The sequence below is a fragment of the Martes martes genome (genome assembly GCF_963455335.1).
Source record: "Martes martes genome assembly, chromosome: 11".
Classification (NCBI taxonomy): domain Eukaryota; kingdom Metazoa; phylum Chordata; class Mammalia; order Carnivora; family Mustelidae; genus Martes; species Martes martes.
The window spans coordinates 92307338-92327540 of NC_137899.1; the positions used below are offsets into that span (position 1 = coordinate 92307338).

Consider the following 20203-nt stretch of genomic DNA (forward strand, 5'->3'; position numbering starts at 1 on the left):
CGTAATGCCCATAAATTGACAGGTATCTTCTAAAATCCTTTAATCAGTTTAATAGCCTTCATTCAGACCTTCTGGAGGGGCTCCTGTTTTCCCAAAGAAAGTAGCCAAGAATCCATGTGATCCTGTGCTATGTGGTTCCTCGGAAAGGCAGGAGACCTCAGGACACTTGGACTGCTCACCCTCCCTCTTCCTTTCACACCTGGCCTAAGCAGAAAAGGCAAATGTATAACTGATTTGAATGAAAGGATCGTCCCCTTTCTTAGCAACTGATTTAAGAACTGCATAGATACATTCTACCTTCTTTGTCCAAAGGCCAAATAGTCTATTTCACCCTGAAAACAATCAGGGAGGTTTAGTGTTCCATCATCACATAACCCTGGAGTCACCAGATGTCACCTGCCTTTTGGAGTCAAGATAGGTCGTGAAATTCTCTCAAGTCCATCAGTGTTAGACCAACAATAGTTCTTTGGCAGAGGCGGGTCTGTATCTTTGCCTTGTACCATCCTTAATAGTTTTTCTCACCCAAGAGATGTATGACCCCAAACCGGCTTCCTCAGAAAGCCACAGAAGTAGGGCTGAAGGGGGAAATGGAGCCCATCACACATTGGCTGGGCAAGCTTAGGTACGCCACTCAATCCTTCCAAGTTCCCAAGACTCTTAGGGTTCTGTTATCAGCTAAATGACATGTAGACATTAGGTAGCATGTGCCTCACAAGAGGAAATGCTTAATTAACATCAGCTGCTACGATTAAGCTTTATTTTTCTTCCTCTTTACTTCCTCTTCCCAGAAGCAAAATGCCCTCTTTCTGTATCTCCACTTAAAGCTGAACCTCGGGGTCACAAATCAGCGCCACCTGTGGCTGCCATCAATCACGAAGTTTTCCAGAGACTATCCAAAGCGGAAAACCCAAGCTGTGCTAAAGCAGAAAAGTGTTACAGAGAGAGAGAGAGAGAGAGAATGTAAAAAAAAAACACAATAGCAGGAGACAGACCTTAAGTTATAATCTATATCTGTCCTTAAAAAGCAAAACTCTATAAAAATCTTCAGGGACAAGGCTGTTACCACAGCCTCTCCCTTACCAGGAACCTGCTCCTTCAGGGAGTCTGGGCTTCGGGTTCGTGGCCGGGATTGTTTGTTAGGCTTTCCCCAAATTGTCTCCACCCGTCATCTCGGACCCCTTCAGTTAGATGTAATTAATCGCAAAACATAGCACTTGGCATATTTTCCACCACAACTGAAGAAAACGATCCAGATCGGGTGAAATCATTTCCCAGTTTGCAATGTTCTGTCCTGCCTTTGTGTCAGAAAGGGCAGGGCTGCCCCATATGGAAGGCCAGGCTCCTGGGGCTTTGTCCTTGAGCAGAGCAGCGGCGGTGAGGGCCACCTGCAGCTGGGGAGCGCTGCCCCCCTAGCGTGGAGCACCCTGTCATCCAGTGGGGCCCGGCGCATGCTGAGCACCATTCTCCTTCTGCGATGTACTAACATTAGAGGCGGCTGAGGGGTTGGGAGAACAGTGAATCGGCACTTTCTTTGACCAGACCAGGTACACATTGCATTGTCTTCTAGCCTGGCAAAAAGTGAAGATGGACATAGTGAGAGATCAAAAGGAAACAAGGCCAACATTTCTGAACTGACCATCAAGGCAGCACATAAGTTCAAATGGCCCTTTCAGATGTGTACACCACGAGTCTTCCTTTTGATATTTTATGTTTGTACTTCATAGCTTACAAGTCCCCGTGTGTTAAATGCTTTTTAAAGTCAGCCCTGAAGAAATCAAGATAGAAGGGGAGAGAGATGGGGAGGCGGGTGGAGAGATAGAGATAAGCTGAGGCTTTGGGAGGAAAGGGGCTCGGATGGTGGGCTTGCCACTGTCAGTTCAAGGGAAACACGCTTTCTTCCCTGCTGCGGCTGCAGTAAGTCAGGACAGGAGGAGCCTATTGTTTGGGGTGTATCCTGATCTAGGGAAGACAAGTGATCAAGAAATAAGCATAAAGTGGATGGCCCAATATTTTAATTCCTGGCCTTTGGAAAGACGTTACATGGTCAAGGGCGGACCAGCAGATCCAGCCCCGTTACCAAGGTCAGGAGCCAGATAGGCAGGGATCCCATCACACCTTGAGGAGCCATCAGAAGGGGAGGGTTATGTGTGTCTCTGGGGTCTTGGTCCACATGCCCTTCAATATTTAAGCAGAGTGACGGCTATGCGGAGCTGGATAGGTAGAGATGTGGCCAAGGATGGGAAAGAATATACAATTGCCGCATGACCAAAAAGCAACTCATTTATAAACACGAAAGTCTGAGCTCATTCTTGAATTAGGGGAGTTTCCTTCCAGCCTAGAGATCAAAGGTGAGACAAGCCCATCCAATAACTGCAACCATGTGGCCGCCCTGGGACTGCGCTAACCAGTTCCAAAGAGACCACACCTGCACTGTCCACTGCAGCCTCCACTGACCACACGTGGCGACTGAGCACTGGAATGTGTGATACAAACTGGAGATGCTAGACGTAGGAATATACACTGGATTTTCAAGACAGTACACACTGAACACAAACTATCTCATTAGTGACTTTTCCATGATCGCATGTTGAAATGACAATCTTGTAGATATCTGAGGTTCAATAAAATGTATTCTAAAATTAATTTCCCCTGCTTCTGACTTGAAGTGACTTCTAGAAAACTTGAAAATGTGTTTTGTATCGTTGTTCTCTTGAAGAGCAATGGTCTATACTATTACAATGCTGCGACTATGAAGGGTCCCTCTTAGGGACCCCGGCGTATCCCTTTGCAGACCTAGAAGGTCTCAAAGGAGGGTAAGAAACCTTGTTTCTTGTTGGAAGTCACAGAAACATAGGCACCAAATCAGCTCTTCTGCTGACAAGAGCAGAGCCGGGAGATGGATTATTTAAAAGTGCAAGGAGCGGGGCACCTGGGTGGCTCAGTGAAGCCTCTGCCTTCAGTTCAGGTCATGATCCCAGGGTCCTGGGATGGAGCCCCGCATCTGGCTCTCTGCTCAGCGGGGGGCCTGCTTCCTCCTCTCTTTGTCTGCCTCTCTGCCTACTTGTGATCTCTGTCTGTCAAATAAATAAATAAAATCTTAAAAAAAAAAAAAGTGCAAGGAGGGGACGCCTGGGTGGCTCAGAGGGTTAAATCCTCTGGCTTTGGCTCAGGTCATGATCTCAGGGTCCTGGGATCGAGCCCCACATGGGGCTCTCTGCTCAGCAGGGAGCCTGCTTCCTCCTCTCTCTCTCTCTGCCTGCTGCTCTGCCTACTTGTGATCTCTCTCTCTCTCTGTCAGATAAATAAATACAATCTTAAAAAAAAAATTTTTTTAAAAGTGCTGGGAGGCAGAGTGACACAAACCAGCAGCAGAGCCAAGAACTTGTTTCCAAATTAACACAAGACAACTATACTTGAAATAATAATTGTGCACAAACTAATGCAGTTAAGGGTTAATATAGCCTTCTCCTAATCAGTCAAAAAAAAAAAATTCCATTCCTGACTCTCCCTGGGACCCTGTCACTGTGCTGACAGAATTCTGACAGCTTCCACAGTGATTGATACCCTCGCTCACCGAGTAAAGGCTGGATGCCTTATGTCACACGTACGCCTGATACTCTCAGGAATTATTCTTCACTTGCCTCAAGCCATCAAGCTTTCTTCATAAATCCATCAGGAGGCCTCGCCTTTACAGAAACTCTGCCCCTACTCAAAATTAAAAGTTTCATATTCTAAACGAATCAGATTAAAAGTATCAATCACTTATCTAGAAAAACATTTCATAAACTCCAGGCCTCTTTCACAACGCAACCATTTTAGCCAAGTAAAGAAATAAAACAAAACCTGGTTGCATATAAGGTACAAGATAAGCCAAGTCTTGATTCTGAGTGATTAAACTACAGAGATTACCATTGAGAAAATAATTAGTACAAAAGTAGGCACCGACCCTCAGGTAAATCTGCTACTTTCCTTTGGGGCACGCCTGTTGCAAGGCACCCGAGTATAAACGTCTAGTGCATTTGTGAGTTATGTGGAAGGAGGTGAAAACGGAAGCCAGGAACATCGATACGGTCCCTAAGAGGAAAAACTACCTAGGACATAAAAGAAGAGTAATATCTAGCCTTGCGGAGTACCTATTAATTATGGTATATTTAAAGAAAGGAGGATAGAAAAGACAGGCTAAATAGGAGAACTAGGGAGGCTTCATGTCAAAAAAGGTGTTATTAATGGCACCAGGGCGTAGTCACAGATATCCAACACTGTAATTGGGTCTGGTCTTTAGGATTCATTAACAATCTACCAAGTCTCACTTGCTTGTCATTTTGGGTTTTGTCCCAGACACGCTACTGAGATGGTTTTCTTGAAAACCACTAGTTATCTCCTAGGCTCCAAAATCGATGATAATTCTCCAGTCTCTCCTTCAGGATACAACCACGGCCTCTTTCCTGAAACTCCTCTGTATTTTGTTTTTGTTTTTTTTCTTGGCAGAATAGACTAGGAGTGGTCTTTTCTACTTCGATCTTTTCATTCTCCTTTGGAACTCTGGCCCGGACTCCCTAACTGCAGCTGTGTCGCAAGTATCCAGACTCAGCTCTCTTTCGTCCTTCAGGCTTTAAAGCTCCAGGTTTTCAAACACTTCTCTAGTTATATAGAATGCCTCAAAACCACATAACCTAGAATGTGCATCCTACACATAGCCGCTGAGCAGAGGAAAGGAAGAAGAAAGGAGATATGAGAGCGAACTGCCAGGAGGCTCCGGCAGGGTGGGAGAAATTTGCAAGGGGTGGCACTCAGTCATTGGTGGGGTCCAAGTTGTAGAGAAGGAATGGGAAGTGGATGTGAGTTTGAGGTCATGGTCACTTTGGCGGAGAAAGGGTAAGAACTCTGCATTCAGGACAGCAGGCATAGCCTCAACTTCTCTGCTGCTGTCACTGAGATTTAGAGGACAAAAGATGGGAGCAAATACTGAAGTCATATAGAAAGATAAGGAGATTCTAAAATAAGGAAAAGAACTGTAGTAAAGGGTCGCTTAAATACATTTATATTTTAAGACAATGAATCTGGGGACTGCTGAGCTAAGAACACTCTGTGTGTGGGTATGTATGTTAAATGCAATATACTCATATATATTTAATACATATATACATACACTTATATATATATACATACAAATATATACATATATATAGACACACACACACACATACTATATACCAAATACATATACATCCCCAGAGGATTTGTTTGGATATAATTCTACTAAAAAAAGTTGGGGGAAAATTCAAAACCAGCCTATCCCTTAGTGTATCTCCTGACAACCTACAACTGATAGAACTTTAATTGGTATTGTGGCAGAAAAAATTCCATGGTCTAAAAGTTTTGGAAGACAATGGGTTAAATATAGTGAACCGGGTTCGGCTTCTCAGCTGTAAGATTTTATAATGACTTTTATAAGCTAATAACGTGTATTGTGAATCTTGACAAATAATAAACACTATTTTTCCAACTAAAAAGACGTTTTCATCTTCAGGGAGTAACTTAAGGGACCTGTAGAAACACTGTTCTGTTTTTTTCCAGTTGTATTTTTTGGTATATAATGTGTATCCAATGTGGCATTAAGTGCTATGAGAGAGAGTTAAGAGATTTTGGTGCTACCTTTGAGACTATAACATTCTAATTAGGGAGATTAGAGAAAATCCAAAGATAGTTCATAATAAAATTCTAGATCCTATGAGACCAAACTCCAAATACAGAAGAAAAAGATAGTGGGCAGCAGAGTCTAAACGTTGTGGTTCTCAATTCTTTCCCTTTGCTGATATGCCAACACAAGTAGAGGGCAAATGGAGAACCAAGTGAGACAAATAGAGGAAAATGTACCCATAATATTAAACTTCAGCCCAATTCTACTTTTTCTTCAAAAATGAATACAAAGGAGATTTAAGGCAAACCAATGTCAGTATTCTAAGTTTTATCTCTACTCATAAAAAAACAAATGCAGGGGCGCCTGGGTGGCTCAGTGGGTTAAAGCCTCTGCCTTTGGCTCAGGTCATGGTCCCAGAGTCCTGGGATTGAGCCCCATGTCGGGCTCTCTGCTCAGCGGGGAGCCTGCTTCCCTCTCTCTGTCTCTCTCTGCGGCCTCTCTTGCCCACTTGTGATCTCTGTCAAATAAATAAATAAAATCTTAAAAAAAAAAAAAAGAACAAAGGCAGTAATTTTGTCCATGTACTTCTCCTTAATGATTGTGACCGATGATTAAGAACCAAAGGAAATAAGTAGTTTTTTTAAGTGAAGAATTCAGTCATCTATAACCTTCATTGTAATGATCTGACCACATCCTTACCTTGTAGAACAAGAAAGGATACAATATAGCTGAGAGACTAAGACACAATTTAGGAAGACCAAGTATGAATCCATGAGACAATAACCACATCCCTTCTAACACTTTATGGGCTATGATTCCCACGACAGAGACCTAGGTCTTAGGGAACTGGAAAGAGGTGAGGTGGGAAAGAATAAAGAGAACTGTCACAAGGAAAGCAAAAGAAAGATGGAAGAAATAAGTGAGAGAGCTTCATTCTATTTTGAGGACCTACCGTTCCATCCCCACCACACGCCAGAATTCGCAGATTTGGTACTTTCCTATACAACTCAAGCCTGTAGAGGAAAAAGGACATGAAATAAACAAAAGAGCTCATCACTGGCCATTGCAGAGAAAACACAGGGCAAAAGAGGATGAGGCGACATCCCCTGGAGAAAAGGCACAATTATGAGGATAATAATGTCATTATGGGCATGGCTCCCAACAAGGGGATCAGCAGTTGGTAGCAAAAATCATTTTTAAATGGCCAACACTGGAATGGGATTTCAGGATGTCCCAGAGTTTTATCTCTCATAATCCCTGCTAATGTATCCACTCATATGATTTTCCTAATTAGTTTCAACTTCCTTTTCTTTTCCCATCATACCCCTTCCTCCTTTCTCAAAGAAAATCCTCCTTAATCAGTAGTCATTAGTCATTATGTGTCTCCTCCTTATTTTTTGTCAGCTTTTCCTGGATTTGCTTTTCAAACTTATACTTTCCACTCTTAATCCCAGTAAACCTCTTCCGAGAGACAGGATGGCAGGAGGATGCCCACAGCATTGCCGCCACACTACAATTCTAGCTCTCTCTCCACTCATTCACCAACACTCAAACCAAATTTATACTCTTCAGCCCAAAGAGGGAAGACTTACTGGTTTTTCTTTATTTAAAATTTGTTTAAAGTTAGATCATTTTTCATGTTGGCTCTTGAGAAAACGCAGTTATAGCACCCCTGCTAAAACATTTCCTTAAGTGAAGCTGTCAATGCCTCTGTTCTAAAATACACCATCTTCAAAATCAAGTTTTTTTTTGTTGGTTTTTTTTTTTTTTTTTTTCTGGAAACATCTCCTATCTGGCCACATGCTTTAGGAATGACCTATGAAGGCTCTGCCTAAAGTCTAACCAAAGTGTTAAGATTTTAACAAAAGCATCCAAAAGGACAAAAGCCAGGGTAGCAGTTTTGCCTTAGTCCATCCAAATACAGATAAAAATATAGAAGTTTTATAGCGAACTCTAGTGGTGAAGAAGTTCATAGATTAAAAGAATGATGGCAGAAATTAATTTTTATATTTAATGTTCTCCTGAATGCTTCAAATATATGATTTGTCTATTTCATACAGGAATATTATTTCTCTAGAAATTATCTGAACTGGTTACATTGCCTCTGGTATTGTTATTTATTTAAAAATAATTAGTATCCCTTAAGCTCTAATGTTTATCTGATGACATCCAAACTATCTCAATACATGGGTTTTAAAAAGGGAATTGGACAGTAGCAGAAACAGTCCTGCTCTTTCCCACCATGTACAGCACCACTGCCACCAAAGGGAAGATACAGGATACACGTCACCTAGGTCTAAACTTGATTTTCAATACTCCTAACAAAAACAGAATGAAACTTCTAAGAAGTTCAGGAAAGGGGATCGAGCAGGAATTAAAATGTCTTCCTGTCCTGGTGCGGAATCCATAGGCATAATCAATTAATCTGTCTCCAGTGGACACAGGCACACACACACCACCTCTCATTCAAATACACGAACATATTCATAAATAAATATGGCCACTCTCCAAAGATCCACTTACAGTCTCACCGATGTACTTCCCCAAGCTGAACATGAGTAAGTAGAAAAATGACAGATCCTCAGTGCACACTTGTAAATAATCAACAGTTGCTTGCCCATGAGACACAAGCACACTAGAAGGATGTCCTGAGATAACAACTGTGTAGCTGGTCTAGAAGGGAATTAGCCCAAAGAAGAGTAGGAAGGGAAACATCAGACGAAGGCTTAAGGGAGGTGACCACAGTTGAGAAAGTCAATGAGGGAGGGTCAGCAATTATTTCACAAGGTAATCTAATAAGGAAGCCTGACTTCACAGCAGAAGCCCTTCTCGCTTGCCCAAACTGGTAGGGACCATGGTGGGCTGTTTCCAGACTTACGCATCTTTGGGCCCCTCCTGAGAAAGATCAAACACCTGCCGTGGATTCAGGTACCACATGAACATCTGCAGGACTTTGGTTCCCTGTCAGAAAAAAAAAAAAAATTTAAGACAATAGGAAGAGATTTCCAAATATTTGCTGCTCATTTAAAAAAATAAAAAAGAAATCTTCTCTAAAATATCACCTGAGTGCTATGAATAGTGTAACACTGATGATTCACAGACCTGTGCCCCTGAAACAAATAATACATTATATACTCATGAAACATAAGTAAAATATCACCTTTTTATAAACAGCATGAAGTAGTGGTTAAAATCATGGGCTTTGACCATTGATACACAGGTTGAATGTTCAGACGGGACTTTTGTCCAACTGCGTTAACTCTGGCCAAGTTCTCCAATTTTAGTGAGCCCAACTTCCTTCTCTTTAATGTGGAGATAAGAATACCTCTTTCACAGACTTGTCGCAAGGATTAAATACAGTCATGTTTGAGGAGCACGTCACAGTGGTCACAGTGTGTGGCATGCAATTAAGTGCTTACTGAATAGTAACTACTGGTTTTCCCATCACTTGACATCAAAACCCATGTAGGCAACTTATTAGTCAGTCCATGTCATTTAACATGAATTTTTACTTCATTGTGAAGATTACTTTGATCTTTGCATAACATGAATATAGACAGGATGAGCTAAATATGATTTTATTGAAATAACTTCTCTTAACTGAAGTCGAAGTCTTTCTTTCTTTCTTTTTTTTTTTTGAGATTTTATTTATTTATTTAACAGACAGAGATCACAAATAGGCAGAGAGGCAGGAGGAAGCAGGCTCCCTGATGAGCAGAGAACCCGATGCGGGACTCAATCCCAGGACCCTGAGATCACAACCTGAGCTGAAGGCAGAGGCTTAACCCACTGAGCCACCCAGGCACCCCTGAAGCCGAACTCTTACAGGCTCCTCATTATTTAGGATAGACACATGTGACTTTCCTAGTTACAGCTTACTTTGACTTCGTTTCAATTTCCATGTCTCTAAGTCAAACAGTTCTAACATGAACATTTTTGGAATGTTTTAGGTGATTTATAATTGGCATTTATAGAACTGATCGTCATGGAAAACACAAGGCAGTTCTGGAGATCATTTCTTAACAGTGAACTGAGCAGAGAAGAAATGAAAGAAGGACCATTTCATTAAGCGGCATCAAAAGAGCTTTAAGACTGCGTAGGGTGCCCCATTTTAGGTCATTATCAGCCGCAGCAAATAACGTTTGATCAGCTGGGCAATGCGTGTCGCTTATAATTACAGTTCCTTTATTAGCTATCCTGAGTGCTCTCCCTTAAAATATTCCCAAGTCTGTACACCTACTATGCTGTATCCGAGAGTCATTCTGGGACAGCAGAGAGAGCACGGTATTCGAGTCAGTAATAACTTGGGTGTTCTCATGAGGTGATCGTGAGCACGTAAAAGCCTGCAGACATCTAGCATATTAAACAGATGGGCAAAATCTGCTTTCCAGGGGGATAATGAGAATTAAATGAATCAGTAATAGTTATGGATCTAACCCAGTATGTAGCACAAAATAGGCCTTTGTAAAGGTTAGTCCCTTTCTTTGTTGCTTCTTGTTAATCTATTCAGTAAATTACACTTGAGGTTGTGCGGGCTAAAGTGTAGCTTGTAATTACCACATTGTTAGGCCGGTTGTTACAGGGGCCAATGCAGGTCTTTTGTTCCACATTTCAACCAAACCTATAATTTAAAAGTTCTGCTTTATCATGTGCTTGCTATAAATTTAGGAATAACATTCTATCCTTAATTATTACAACTAATCCTTCAATTTCACCACATGACATATTTTGCTTCCTATAAAATTCAGACACAGAGCTGGACACATAATACTAACTAAATGCTGGGTCGTTCTCTCTCTTCCTATACAAGCCTTGCTATCAAGTCAGTTGGGGATTATCTCGAGTAGTCTTTGATGCCTAACTGGTAGACCAGAGTCATTTTAGTGACCGGTTCAAAAAAAAAAATTTCCCACTGATTTGCTCGAAAATCAATCTTTCAGTTTTAAATCCCTAGAGGAATAGGAATGGTTAATGTTAATTACACCTTTCCATTTCTGGCCACAAGCCCACTTCTGGGCTTGTCTCAATTCCAGCTTCTACAACACCTGCAATACCAGGTAATGAACACCTTTCAAAAATAAAGTAAAAGGGGACGCCTGGGTGGCTCAGTGGGTTAAAGCCTCTGCTTTTGGCTCAGGTCATGATCCCAGGGTCCTGGGATCGAGCCCCGAATTGGGCTCTCTGTTCGGTGGGGAGCCTGCTCCCCGCCCCCCACTCTCTGCCTGCCTCTCTGCCTACTTGTGATCTCTGTCTGTCAAATAAATAAATAAAATCTTAAAAGAAAATAAAACCTTCCTCCTAAAAAAAAAAAAAAAGTAAAAGGCATTGAGAGGCAGTTTTTCTTAAACTAAAATTTCTCTAAAAGGTTGGTTTTGTTTCTCTTAAGTGTTCATGGTGACGCCTAATGGTCTACATTTATCCTTTGGAGGAAGGGGAATTCAGGCTGGCAAGTTTTGCACTGTACCATTTCCGGGAGGCCCCACTGACACCGCAGCCTGTTGTAAGAATGCCCTCAGAGCTGTGCACGGATAACAGCTGTGCAGGGATAACCTGCAAAACCACACACGACAACCCAATCAGAGGTCACATTCAGGCGTGAGGGTGACAGAATTATTTCTTTTAAAAGTAGTCTTTCTAAAACATATGCAATAGCAAAACTGGCAAGGATCTGAAAAGTACTGCATTGTTTTAAATCCACCATGTCGCCTGGAGAAAAATAAAGGTCTGACTCTTGGAAGACTGTTCTCTCAGCTCTGCTGCGACCTCTAGGATGAGCTACTTTAGGGCTTAGGTAATTCATTTCATAGAATCGAAGGGCTTGAGAAATGCTAACTCACCAGGAAAAGAGTCATTTCTTTCTCACTGACAGGATTAAGCTGACTCATACATTTACAGAAGTGCCGTTCACTAACGAGTCCCAAACATGCTCATATCTGTCACTGGCCACATGCCAAATCCAAAAGCTGCATTTTTTTTTATTTTTATTTTTTAAAGATTTTATTTATTTATTTGACAGAGAGAGAGAGAGAGATCACAAGTAGGAAGAAAGGCAGGCAGAGAGAGAGGAGGAAGCAGGCCCCCCACCGAGCAGAGAGCCCCATGGGGGGCTTGATCCCAGGACCCTGGGACCATGACATGACCTGAGCCATGAAGGCAGAGGCTTTAACCCGCTGAGCCACCCAGGCACCCCGCCCTTTTTTTTTTTTTTTTTTTGGGAGGCTATTGTGCTGGTTTGTCTCTTCCTGCTCTTTTTTCCTCCCTGCCCCCTTTCATACCCCTGCCTTTCTGTCTTTGCTTTCACTCCCTCTATGGACGTGCAAAGAGCAAACCACGATGTTAAACCCTGGGATTACAAAGATAAAGGACATGAATCTGGCTTAGAGTTCATCAGGATTTAGGAGGAAAGAAAGACTCAATGTTTGAAGAACGTTGAGCACAGCGTCTTCAATGGCTTTCCTGTTAAGGTCCTCTGGCTAGTGAGCGGGAAAGGAGGCGCAGGGTCCATGGGCTAGAACTTTCAGCCTTGGGCCTTTGTCAACCTCAAGTTTAGGTTATTTGGCATTTTTGGTTTGTTTATTTTGTTTTATTCTTAAAAAAAGCTGCAGCTTTTCTGCAACAGTATTCCGCTTTTCTCTAAATGGAAAAAACAGGTTGTGTGTCAATTCTAACACACTCCGGGGGGTTCTCATACACACGGCTGTAGCTACGTCACCTCGCTGACTATCGAGCTTGTTAAGATATTGTGAGATTGGGTATTCCTGTGGAGTGACGAATAGGTCCTTATGGTTTTGGGTGCAATTATAAATGGGATTGGCTCCTTAATTTCTCTTTCTTCTGTCTTGTTGTTGGTGTGAAGAAATGCAACTGATTTCTGTGCATTGATTTTATTTCCTGACACTTTACTGAATTCCCGTACGAGTTCTAGCAGTTTTGGAGTGGAGTCTTTTGGGTTTTCTACATATTGTATCATATCATCTGCAAAGATTGATAGTTTGACTTTTTCTTTGCCAATCTGGATGCCCTTAATTTCTTTCTGTTGTCTGATTGCTGAGGCTAGGACTTCTAGGTCCTTTCTGGCTCCAGGGGTTGGGGAACAGGCTGGGAGAAGAGAAAACATCTTCCCAGAAGACAGGCAGATTGTTCTAGAGGCAAGTAAACAGGATTCATCGATTCACCTACTAAGTGCCAGACACAGTACTGGGCGGGAAGAGAGAGAGACGGACAAAACAGGGAAGATCCTGCTCTCTGTTATTAAACAGAAGAAGTTCTAGCATTATTCATTAAAGAAAATACGATAATGGCTTGGGGGTATGGAGAGTCAATTAAGAATGAATCTGCTCCACTAGCTTAACAGTCTCCATCGAAGCCTTGTAACTCTTCCATGGCCCGAAACATGCTGGTGGGTTACTGAGCAAGCCTTGATTTATGTCCCAGAGGGATTAGCCAGATTGTGGCAAAAGCTGCTAGGAAAGTCCCAAGGAAGATAAAAGCTAGTGGGAGGAAGAGATAAAGAAAGAATCATTTCAAACTGGCTTCAAAGGTATTCCTTCAAAGGAATACTTAATTTTCTTTAAAAAAAAAAAAAAACATGTTAGGCTCCTACTGTGTGCCCATGTGTACACTCAGGAAGCTCAGAAAGAGGCAAATCCAAAATAAATGCGTCAGCTGAAGACGGTTCATGGTCTGGCGGAGATGCCTACCGAGAAGTAGGAGAGGCCAGAGAAGGCGCTCTGAGTGCCAATCGGGGGATTAGATGAAGGCATCCTATATACGATATCTGAACGATTTCCTGAAAGACGAGTAAAGCTAACCATGTCTCTACACGTGGAGAAGAGAAAGAGGGAGGCACACGACGTGCCGTGGGGACATGACCTCCTACTCTGTGAGGCAGGAGCGGTGGGACACGAAACTGGGGGAGCTGGTGGGAGACAAAACCGAGTGAGTTGTCAGTTGAACGGCTAAGGAGCTCGGGCTCTGTTTTCTAGGGAATGAGAGTCATTGGAATGTTGTAATCAGGGGAGCCAGACTGACATTGTGATGTATCGGTCCGGCTAGAAACTAAGGAGCTAGACAGCCAGGCGGGCTCTCGTCCCATCAAAGGAGGTGGGGCCCCAGGGGGAAGTGGAGACCTCATGAATGGGATTAGTGCCGTTATAAAAGGGACCCCAAAGAGCTCCCTCATCACTTCTGCCATGTGAAGACACAGCAAGAGGACACAGGGAAAGGCCGGCGCTGCTGGAACCGAGAAGGGGAACCTTATGAGCTCTCATATGTGCTGGTGCCTTGATGGTGGGCTTCCCAGCCCCCAGAACTGTAAGGAATAAATTCCTATTGTTAAACCATCTAGTGTCCAGTATTCGATTAGAGCAGCCTGAGTGGAGTAAGACAGCTGCCTCCACACTTCCACCAGTATTATAACTGGGGAAAAGATTTATTGTCTTGTTGATTTATTTCCATCCGCTGAGGCCGGCTTGACAAGAAGATCTTGGGCATGGACTTTGACATGTGCGACCATCTGCTGACTACCCTTCTGCCCTCTTCCTAGCCTGTTCTAAGCATTAGGAGCCTAAATGTGTATCCAAACATCATGATTCTTGATTTATCCCCAGGTTGTACATCACAGAATATCATTGAGGCTGTTTGCTCAAGTATTTAGAAAGTCTTGGGGTGCCTGGGTGGCTCAGTGTGTTAAGCCTCTGCCTTCAGCTCAGGTCATGATCCCAGGGTCCTGGGATCGAGCCCTGCATCGGGCTCTCTGCTCAGCTGGGAGTCTGCTTCCCTCTCTCTCTCTCTGCCTGCCTCTCTGCCTGCTTGTGACTTCTGTCTGTCAAATAAATAAATAAAATCTTTTTAAAAAAAATGTTTGGGGACTCAAACATTTGAAGTTACTGATTTTTGTCTCCCTCTCCCACCTTGGGTGACTTGCCCCTAACCGAGGAGGCGTGGCCCTGGGATGACCGTACACAGGTCCAGCCATGTGATGGGGCTGGACTCAGCGTGCCCACAAATGGATACCCCCTTCCTCTTGCCACCTACTGATGAGGCCCCTGGAAGTCGAACGCAACACTTGCCACCCCTCCTCCCAGGGATTTCATGTTGAACAGTGTGAGAAGCCAGGGTCCGGACCCCCAGGTGTCAGGACTGACAAGGCAGAATCACTCTAGGGGGCAGAACACCTGCTTAACCCAGAACATATAGCCTAAGTCCCTGGAAAAGAAGTCCTGAGCGGGAGCCTCCAGGAGAGATCGTGGGAAAGCAGGAAACATCAAATGATGTCAGGAGCGTCGACATAAGGCTCAGGGAGAAAGATACTAATGAGTCAGGGACATCACGAAAAACACTAAGCTTGAAGTTAGAGCGAAAGTTAAGTTACCCAAGGGAGGGGGGCTATTTTCCGAGTCCTCAGGTTTTCAAACACAGAGGAGGGGACTGCGCGGGTATAAACTTTATCTCCCAGGTATTACATCTTTTCCACAGGAGAAGAAACTCAAAGTTGACCTTGTAGTCCCTGGTTCCAGTTCCTGTTCCCCCAGCACCAGCGCTGCCAACCTCTAAAACTTTCAAAACTCCCACTATCCCCTCCACCCTAAGTAATGGAAAAACAGAGACAATTACTGTGAAAAAACTGTTTAAAACAAATTATTGTTTACAAAGGACATTGAAGCAGTCCCAAATGTGTTCATCTCAATGTATTCCTGCAACGTGTAGGAAAATTTCTGCACTCACATAAAATACTGCATTTCTGAAAAGCTGTAGTTATTTTTCTTGCCAGAAGATGGCGACAGAGTATAGTTAGTTACTTAAGAGCCGCCCAAGCAAGTTTAAATAAAAGTTTGAAGCTTTGGCTTTAAAGAGGGACCGCTTTCTATCTACAAAGAGATAAGCAAAATAAATCAGGCATTCAAAGGCAAAACACAGGTTTAAACAACAACAGCAGGGAAGTGTTTTTAGTCAGCCCTCGCTAATCAGTGCGATCTTTCTAGAAAAGCAGAATCTCAGGGCCACCTTCCTGGGGCTCACTTGCCCTGTTTTCAAGGCCATCCTGAGTCACCCTTTGATCCTTTATCCCAACAAACTTTCAGTGGGGGGGGGGGGCAACATTATGGAGGAAACAAGATTCAAGGGAGCCAAAGAGTGAGAAACTTTCACAGTTCACCCTCTGACTCCCCATCACCCAGAATCTCCCCTCATCTGCAATGATCAGGGCACAGGACAGCCACAGCACAGGAAAAGGTGGGCCCTAATAGAGGAATTAGATCATCTATGACCACGACCCTTCCCCACTCACTACAACTGGGAATCAAGCGGTCCCTTCCTAAGACTGAAGATGGAGATCAGTTTGAATGATTGCCATTGTACAAAGGTATCTGGATGTATCTAAAACTTTCTCAGCATTTCACACTGTGCTCAGAAGCAATGCTCTTTGCTAGGCTTAGTAAAAACTCTATTTTACATAGAAATAGAAAGTAACACAATATTCATTTTGATGTGGTTAGCCATACTTCTGAGAATCCTAGATATTCTAGAAGTAGTCTCATAAGCCAAAATGCATAAAATGAGAGCAAATCACTTAAGTCTTTTGTCTCTAATACCTGGGCATTTTTATCTGAATACCTCATGGTCACTTCCAGTATCTCAAACACATCTCAACTTCTTTTCCAGAATAATGCTTCCCTTTCCTGAACTCTCATCAGTAACAAAGCCGCTGTCCAGATAACTTGCTGTAAAACCTGCATTGCATGTTATATGATTATTTGTTCACTTCTAGAGCCCACGCACTAGAAATCACAGGTTGGAAGGTGCAGCCCCAGGGGATACGGAGCCTCTGTCTTAGCAGAACACCCACAGAGCACTTAGGCTGCAATTCACAAAACACAGGTTTGTGCCAACGACTATGGGAGCACAGTGGACGGGGTGACTCATTTTGGGAAATGGTTCCAAGCCTTAAAGGATGAACAAGAGTTTGCCATGGAGTGAGAAGGAAAGGGGGCACTGCTCCCCCAGCCTTCTCTCTCTGCATAAGTAAGTAGATCCATCTTCAATTCAGACATTTCTATCACAACATTTCTATCACAACACTTTTCTTACCACTCCCAAGTCGCTGCTCTGAAATTCCAGAACAATCTCGGTTTGATCCACTCAATTCAGAACTCACATATAGTTAATGTTGTTTGAATTATTTTTCCCATTTGCCAGTTTGGTGTCATTAACAAGATGCCCTTAGAAAGTTTACTTAAGCTTTCTTGTTTTCTAGTTAGTGAAATAGGAAACAGCGTGGGATCAGCTCTGGCATTACTAATTTATTTAGAGATCCCAACAAAAATGGGCTCTATTTTAAAGCCCTGTCTGCTCCCGAAACCTACAAGTTTCTAAGTGCCTGAAGAAAAAGGCTTATGATTTAATGAGCACATCTTCTAGAATGACTCTCATGGTAAAATATATTGGGAATTAGCATGTGATACTCAAGTGGTCAAAGTCAACGGAGTCCATTACCTCAGCCTTGCTCATTCCATGGTCTCCAAATATACCTCCACCCCTCATGCGCCTCTAGGGAGACCAGACCTAGGGAGTGACTCTGGTTCAGGGCACACTGAACCACACTCCTGAAAAGCCCCTCCAGTGACAGTCTCAGGATCGCCATCATCACAATATGAAGATCATCACTCACCAACTTAAAAAAAGCAGGATGCTGAAAGTAGATTTTTCACTTACGGCACATTTTTTTTCCCTGTTTTCTTCAATGTTAAAGATTTTTGACACATAACGTTATCAAGAATTTTTAAGCAAAGAAAGAAATGGAGAAAAAGTATTTTCTTTAAATCACAAGCTCTCTGAAGAGAAGCTTTATTGTAATTAATCCATTCTGGAAAAATGCCCGGCATCCTTCGTAGGAAGAACATCAATCCTAATTATAGGACTCCCCTCCTTACGTGGAGTTAACGAGACAGTTCCAAATCTGTAATTGTAAAGTGTGAAACTTCAAGGAATCTCACCTCAAAATGAAAAGGTGCACTTAATGGACAGAGAAAATATTTTATATTTATCCTCACAGGAAGATAGAGGAGAATCAAAGCCAAAGAAGAGTACTGATAAGGAGCCTCAGAGTAGGAAGAGAAGTGTATGCGGAGACAAAGACCTAGATTCTAGAACAAATTCTGTCCTTTAAAGAGCTGTGTCACTTTAGGTATGTCATTACACGTTAAGTGTTCTCAGGCTATTATTTTCTCCTCAAATGAGGTCATGATTATGCCACAAGATTTGGGCACGGACCAAATGAAACCTTTAGGAGGTGGTATTTTTGATAGTGTTGGTGGCGTTTGTTGTGAATGATCACTGGGAATGGTGAATCATCGTTCTCGCTTTGCTCTGAGGATAGGGACGAAAGTAGTCAGGTCTAACTTACAAGGGGAAGCCATGAAGAGAAGTCCATAAAGAGCTTCCTAACAGAGAGTTAAGAAACTCTGAAACATATTGACTGAGAGATTTTGGAATGATCTTTTTTTGAAAAGCTGTAAGGAAAACATCAGCCTTTTTGGAGAGCCGCTAGTAGCGTCTTACTTGGAAGCTGAGGGGTAGGTAAGTCATAGGACCTCCAGGTTTTGCCTAACCCCGCGGTAAGGCTATGCCCTGCATCACTAACCCTGTCCCTGAGAGACTGGTTGTCTTCCAACGCTTGGGGTTCTAGGTGGTGCTATTTGAATTGGTGTTGGAAACCGTTTGCGAGAAAGCACTGAGGCTTCCAAGTTAAACTCATGAAAAATGACTCACCTGGTTGCCTCCGCTCTTGGGGTTCACAAACACAAGCAATGGTTTCATGAGAGGAGAAGAGATAGGTTTTATCACAAAAGGACGACCTTTGTTTTCCTGCTAAAGGAAGAAAGCAACACTATTGAGACGTTCTTCCGGGACTTGGAGGCACAGCCTGAAAGCAATGGAAGGGAGAACATGCCAGTACCCACCCCCCCCCCACTAACCCTCGATCCCCCTCAAGTAAAAAAGCTACATCTTGTTTCACAGGGCTTACAATTAAAAAGATAGTCCATATAAAGTTTAGAAGAAAGGCTCTCAAGCTGTAATTCGCCTTTGAGAACAAGCCATATTTTTTTCTTCTATTCTGTATGCTCTGAGCATTCTAGAAATGGGATTTCTTCATCAGCATCTTGGGATCCTACTTCCATGGACGAGTGCAAATCCTCTGACCCTGAAGTCGCAGGAAGTTATACATGTACACGTTTTCCAGAAATTGAAAGGAACTCCAGTGTGCAGTTTGAGTGAGTGTAATAAAGGAGGGACAGGGGGCCAAAAATTTATGAGGAAAAGAAGCTTGGGCCAGATCCATCAGACAGAGGCTACAGTGCGGAGGAGGGAGCTGCTCACGGGCACGGAGTCCCGAGACACTTACTTCTGTCCCTCTTTTACTGGCTTTCCTTTTAAAGCTGGTCCTCTTCTTCTTCCGATTCGAAGCCTTTAGTGAGTTCTGTAGGGAAAGAAGGCATCAGCTGAGCCCAGAGGCGGACAGCGCCTGAGCTTGCCATGCAGACCCATGGAGGAGACGAGGGCAGCGCATGCTGGTCCACGGCATGCTTCTCATGCTTTGACACTTCCAAGCCACTGTTCATGGGTAAGCCACAGACAGAAACCAGTCGAGTGCTTCAGAGGGAGCGACCGACTCCCCACCACATGGAGAGGCAGCGAGTTAGAACCCTGGAGGCTCTCATGGACTCACATAACAACACAAGTTATACCTGCCAACCCTCCCAGTAAAAATGGAAGAATCCCAAATTCTCTGAGGGGCTCCAGTCTCCCGCCCAACCAGGTCCGTCTCCCGCCCAACCAAGTTCAAGTTCATCTCCTGCAATGGAGATCACCTATGTGGAAATGTAAAAAAGGAGGCCATTTTTCATGTTTTTCTTTTCTTTCTCTTTTTTTCTTTTTCTTTCCTTTCTTCTTTCTTTCTTTTTTCTTGTTTACTTTGATAATGACCTTTCTAGTTATAGTCATAAGGTAACTTGATCCCTTGGGGAACATGATGATCCAACTATCCTATCAGGGCTGAGGGCTAGGTTTTAAAATGCAGAGATAAGACTCACCTTAAGTTACTTATGTTAGTAGAGTGACGATCACCACTCTCTCTTTCTCTAAAGACCTATTGGTTTGAAAAGCCTTCCCTCCCCCAGCAGCCTTGATTTGTTCTTCTCATAGGCATGCCTCAAACCTGTGGAATCCAGGGACCCCAGATTTACTTTCCCTGTTTTTCTCTTTCCAGGAGTTTTATGAACCACAACTTTGTGATTACTTCAACTGACCATTTACTCTGAGATTGTGATACAGATGCTTTGAGAAGAACCTCTCTTAGGGGACAGTCACAACTCACTGGCTTAATTAGTAGAGAGTCAATAATTAATTAGATTGCCATCTTCACAAAGGCAAGATGCTACTATCACACCATAGATGTTTAACAAAGTGTTGAAAGCCTGAAACACAGAAGGCTTAACTTAAAAGCTTATATAAGCATATACACATGCATTGCTTGAGCAGATAAAGATTTTCAAATAGCTTCAA

At 43.0% G+C, this 20203-nt stretch overlaps 1 protein-coding gene across 1 annotated transcript in view; it reads right to left on the reverse strand.

Annotated features, from left to right (window-relative positions):
- The window catches only part of DGKI (diacylglycerol kinase iota), a gene marked incomplete at its 5' end in the record, with an annotated part of 432789 nt that overhangs the window by 190217 nt on the left and 222369 nt on the right, over positions 1 to 20203 (reverse strand). The window contains 4 exons of the mRNA XM_080818743.1: positions 6594 to 6654; positions 8520 to 8602; positions 18410 to 18508; positions 19044 to 19118. Of these exons, the coding sequence (XP_080674869.1) occupies positions 6594 to 6654; positions 8520 to 8602; positions 18410 to 18508; positions 19044 to 19118 (318 nt within the window). The remainder of the gene's footprint in view (positions 1 to 6593; positions 6655 to 8519; positions 8603 to 18409; positions 18509 to 19043; positions 19119 to 20203) is intronic.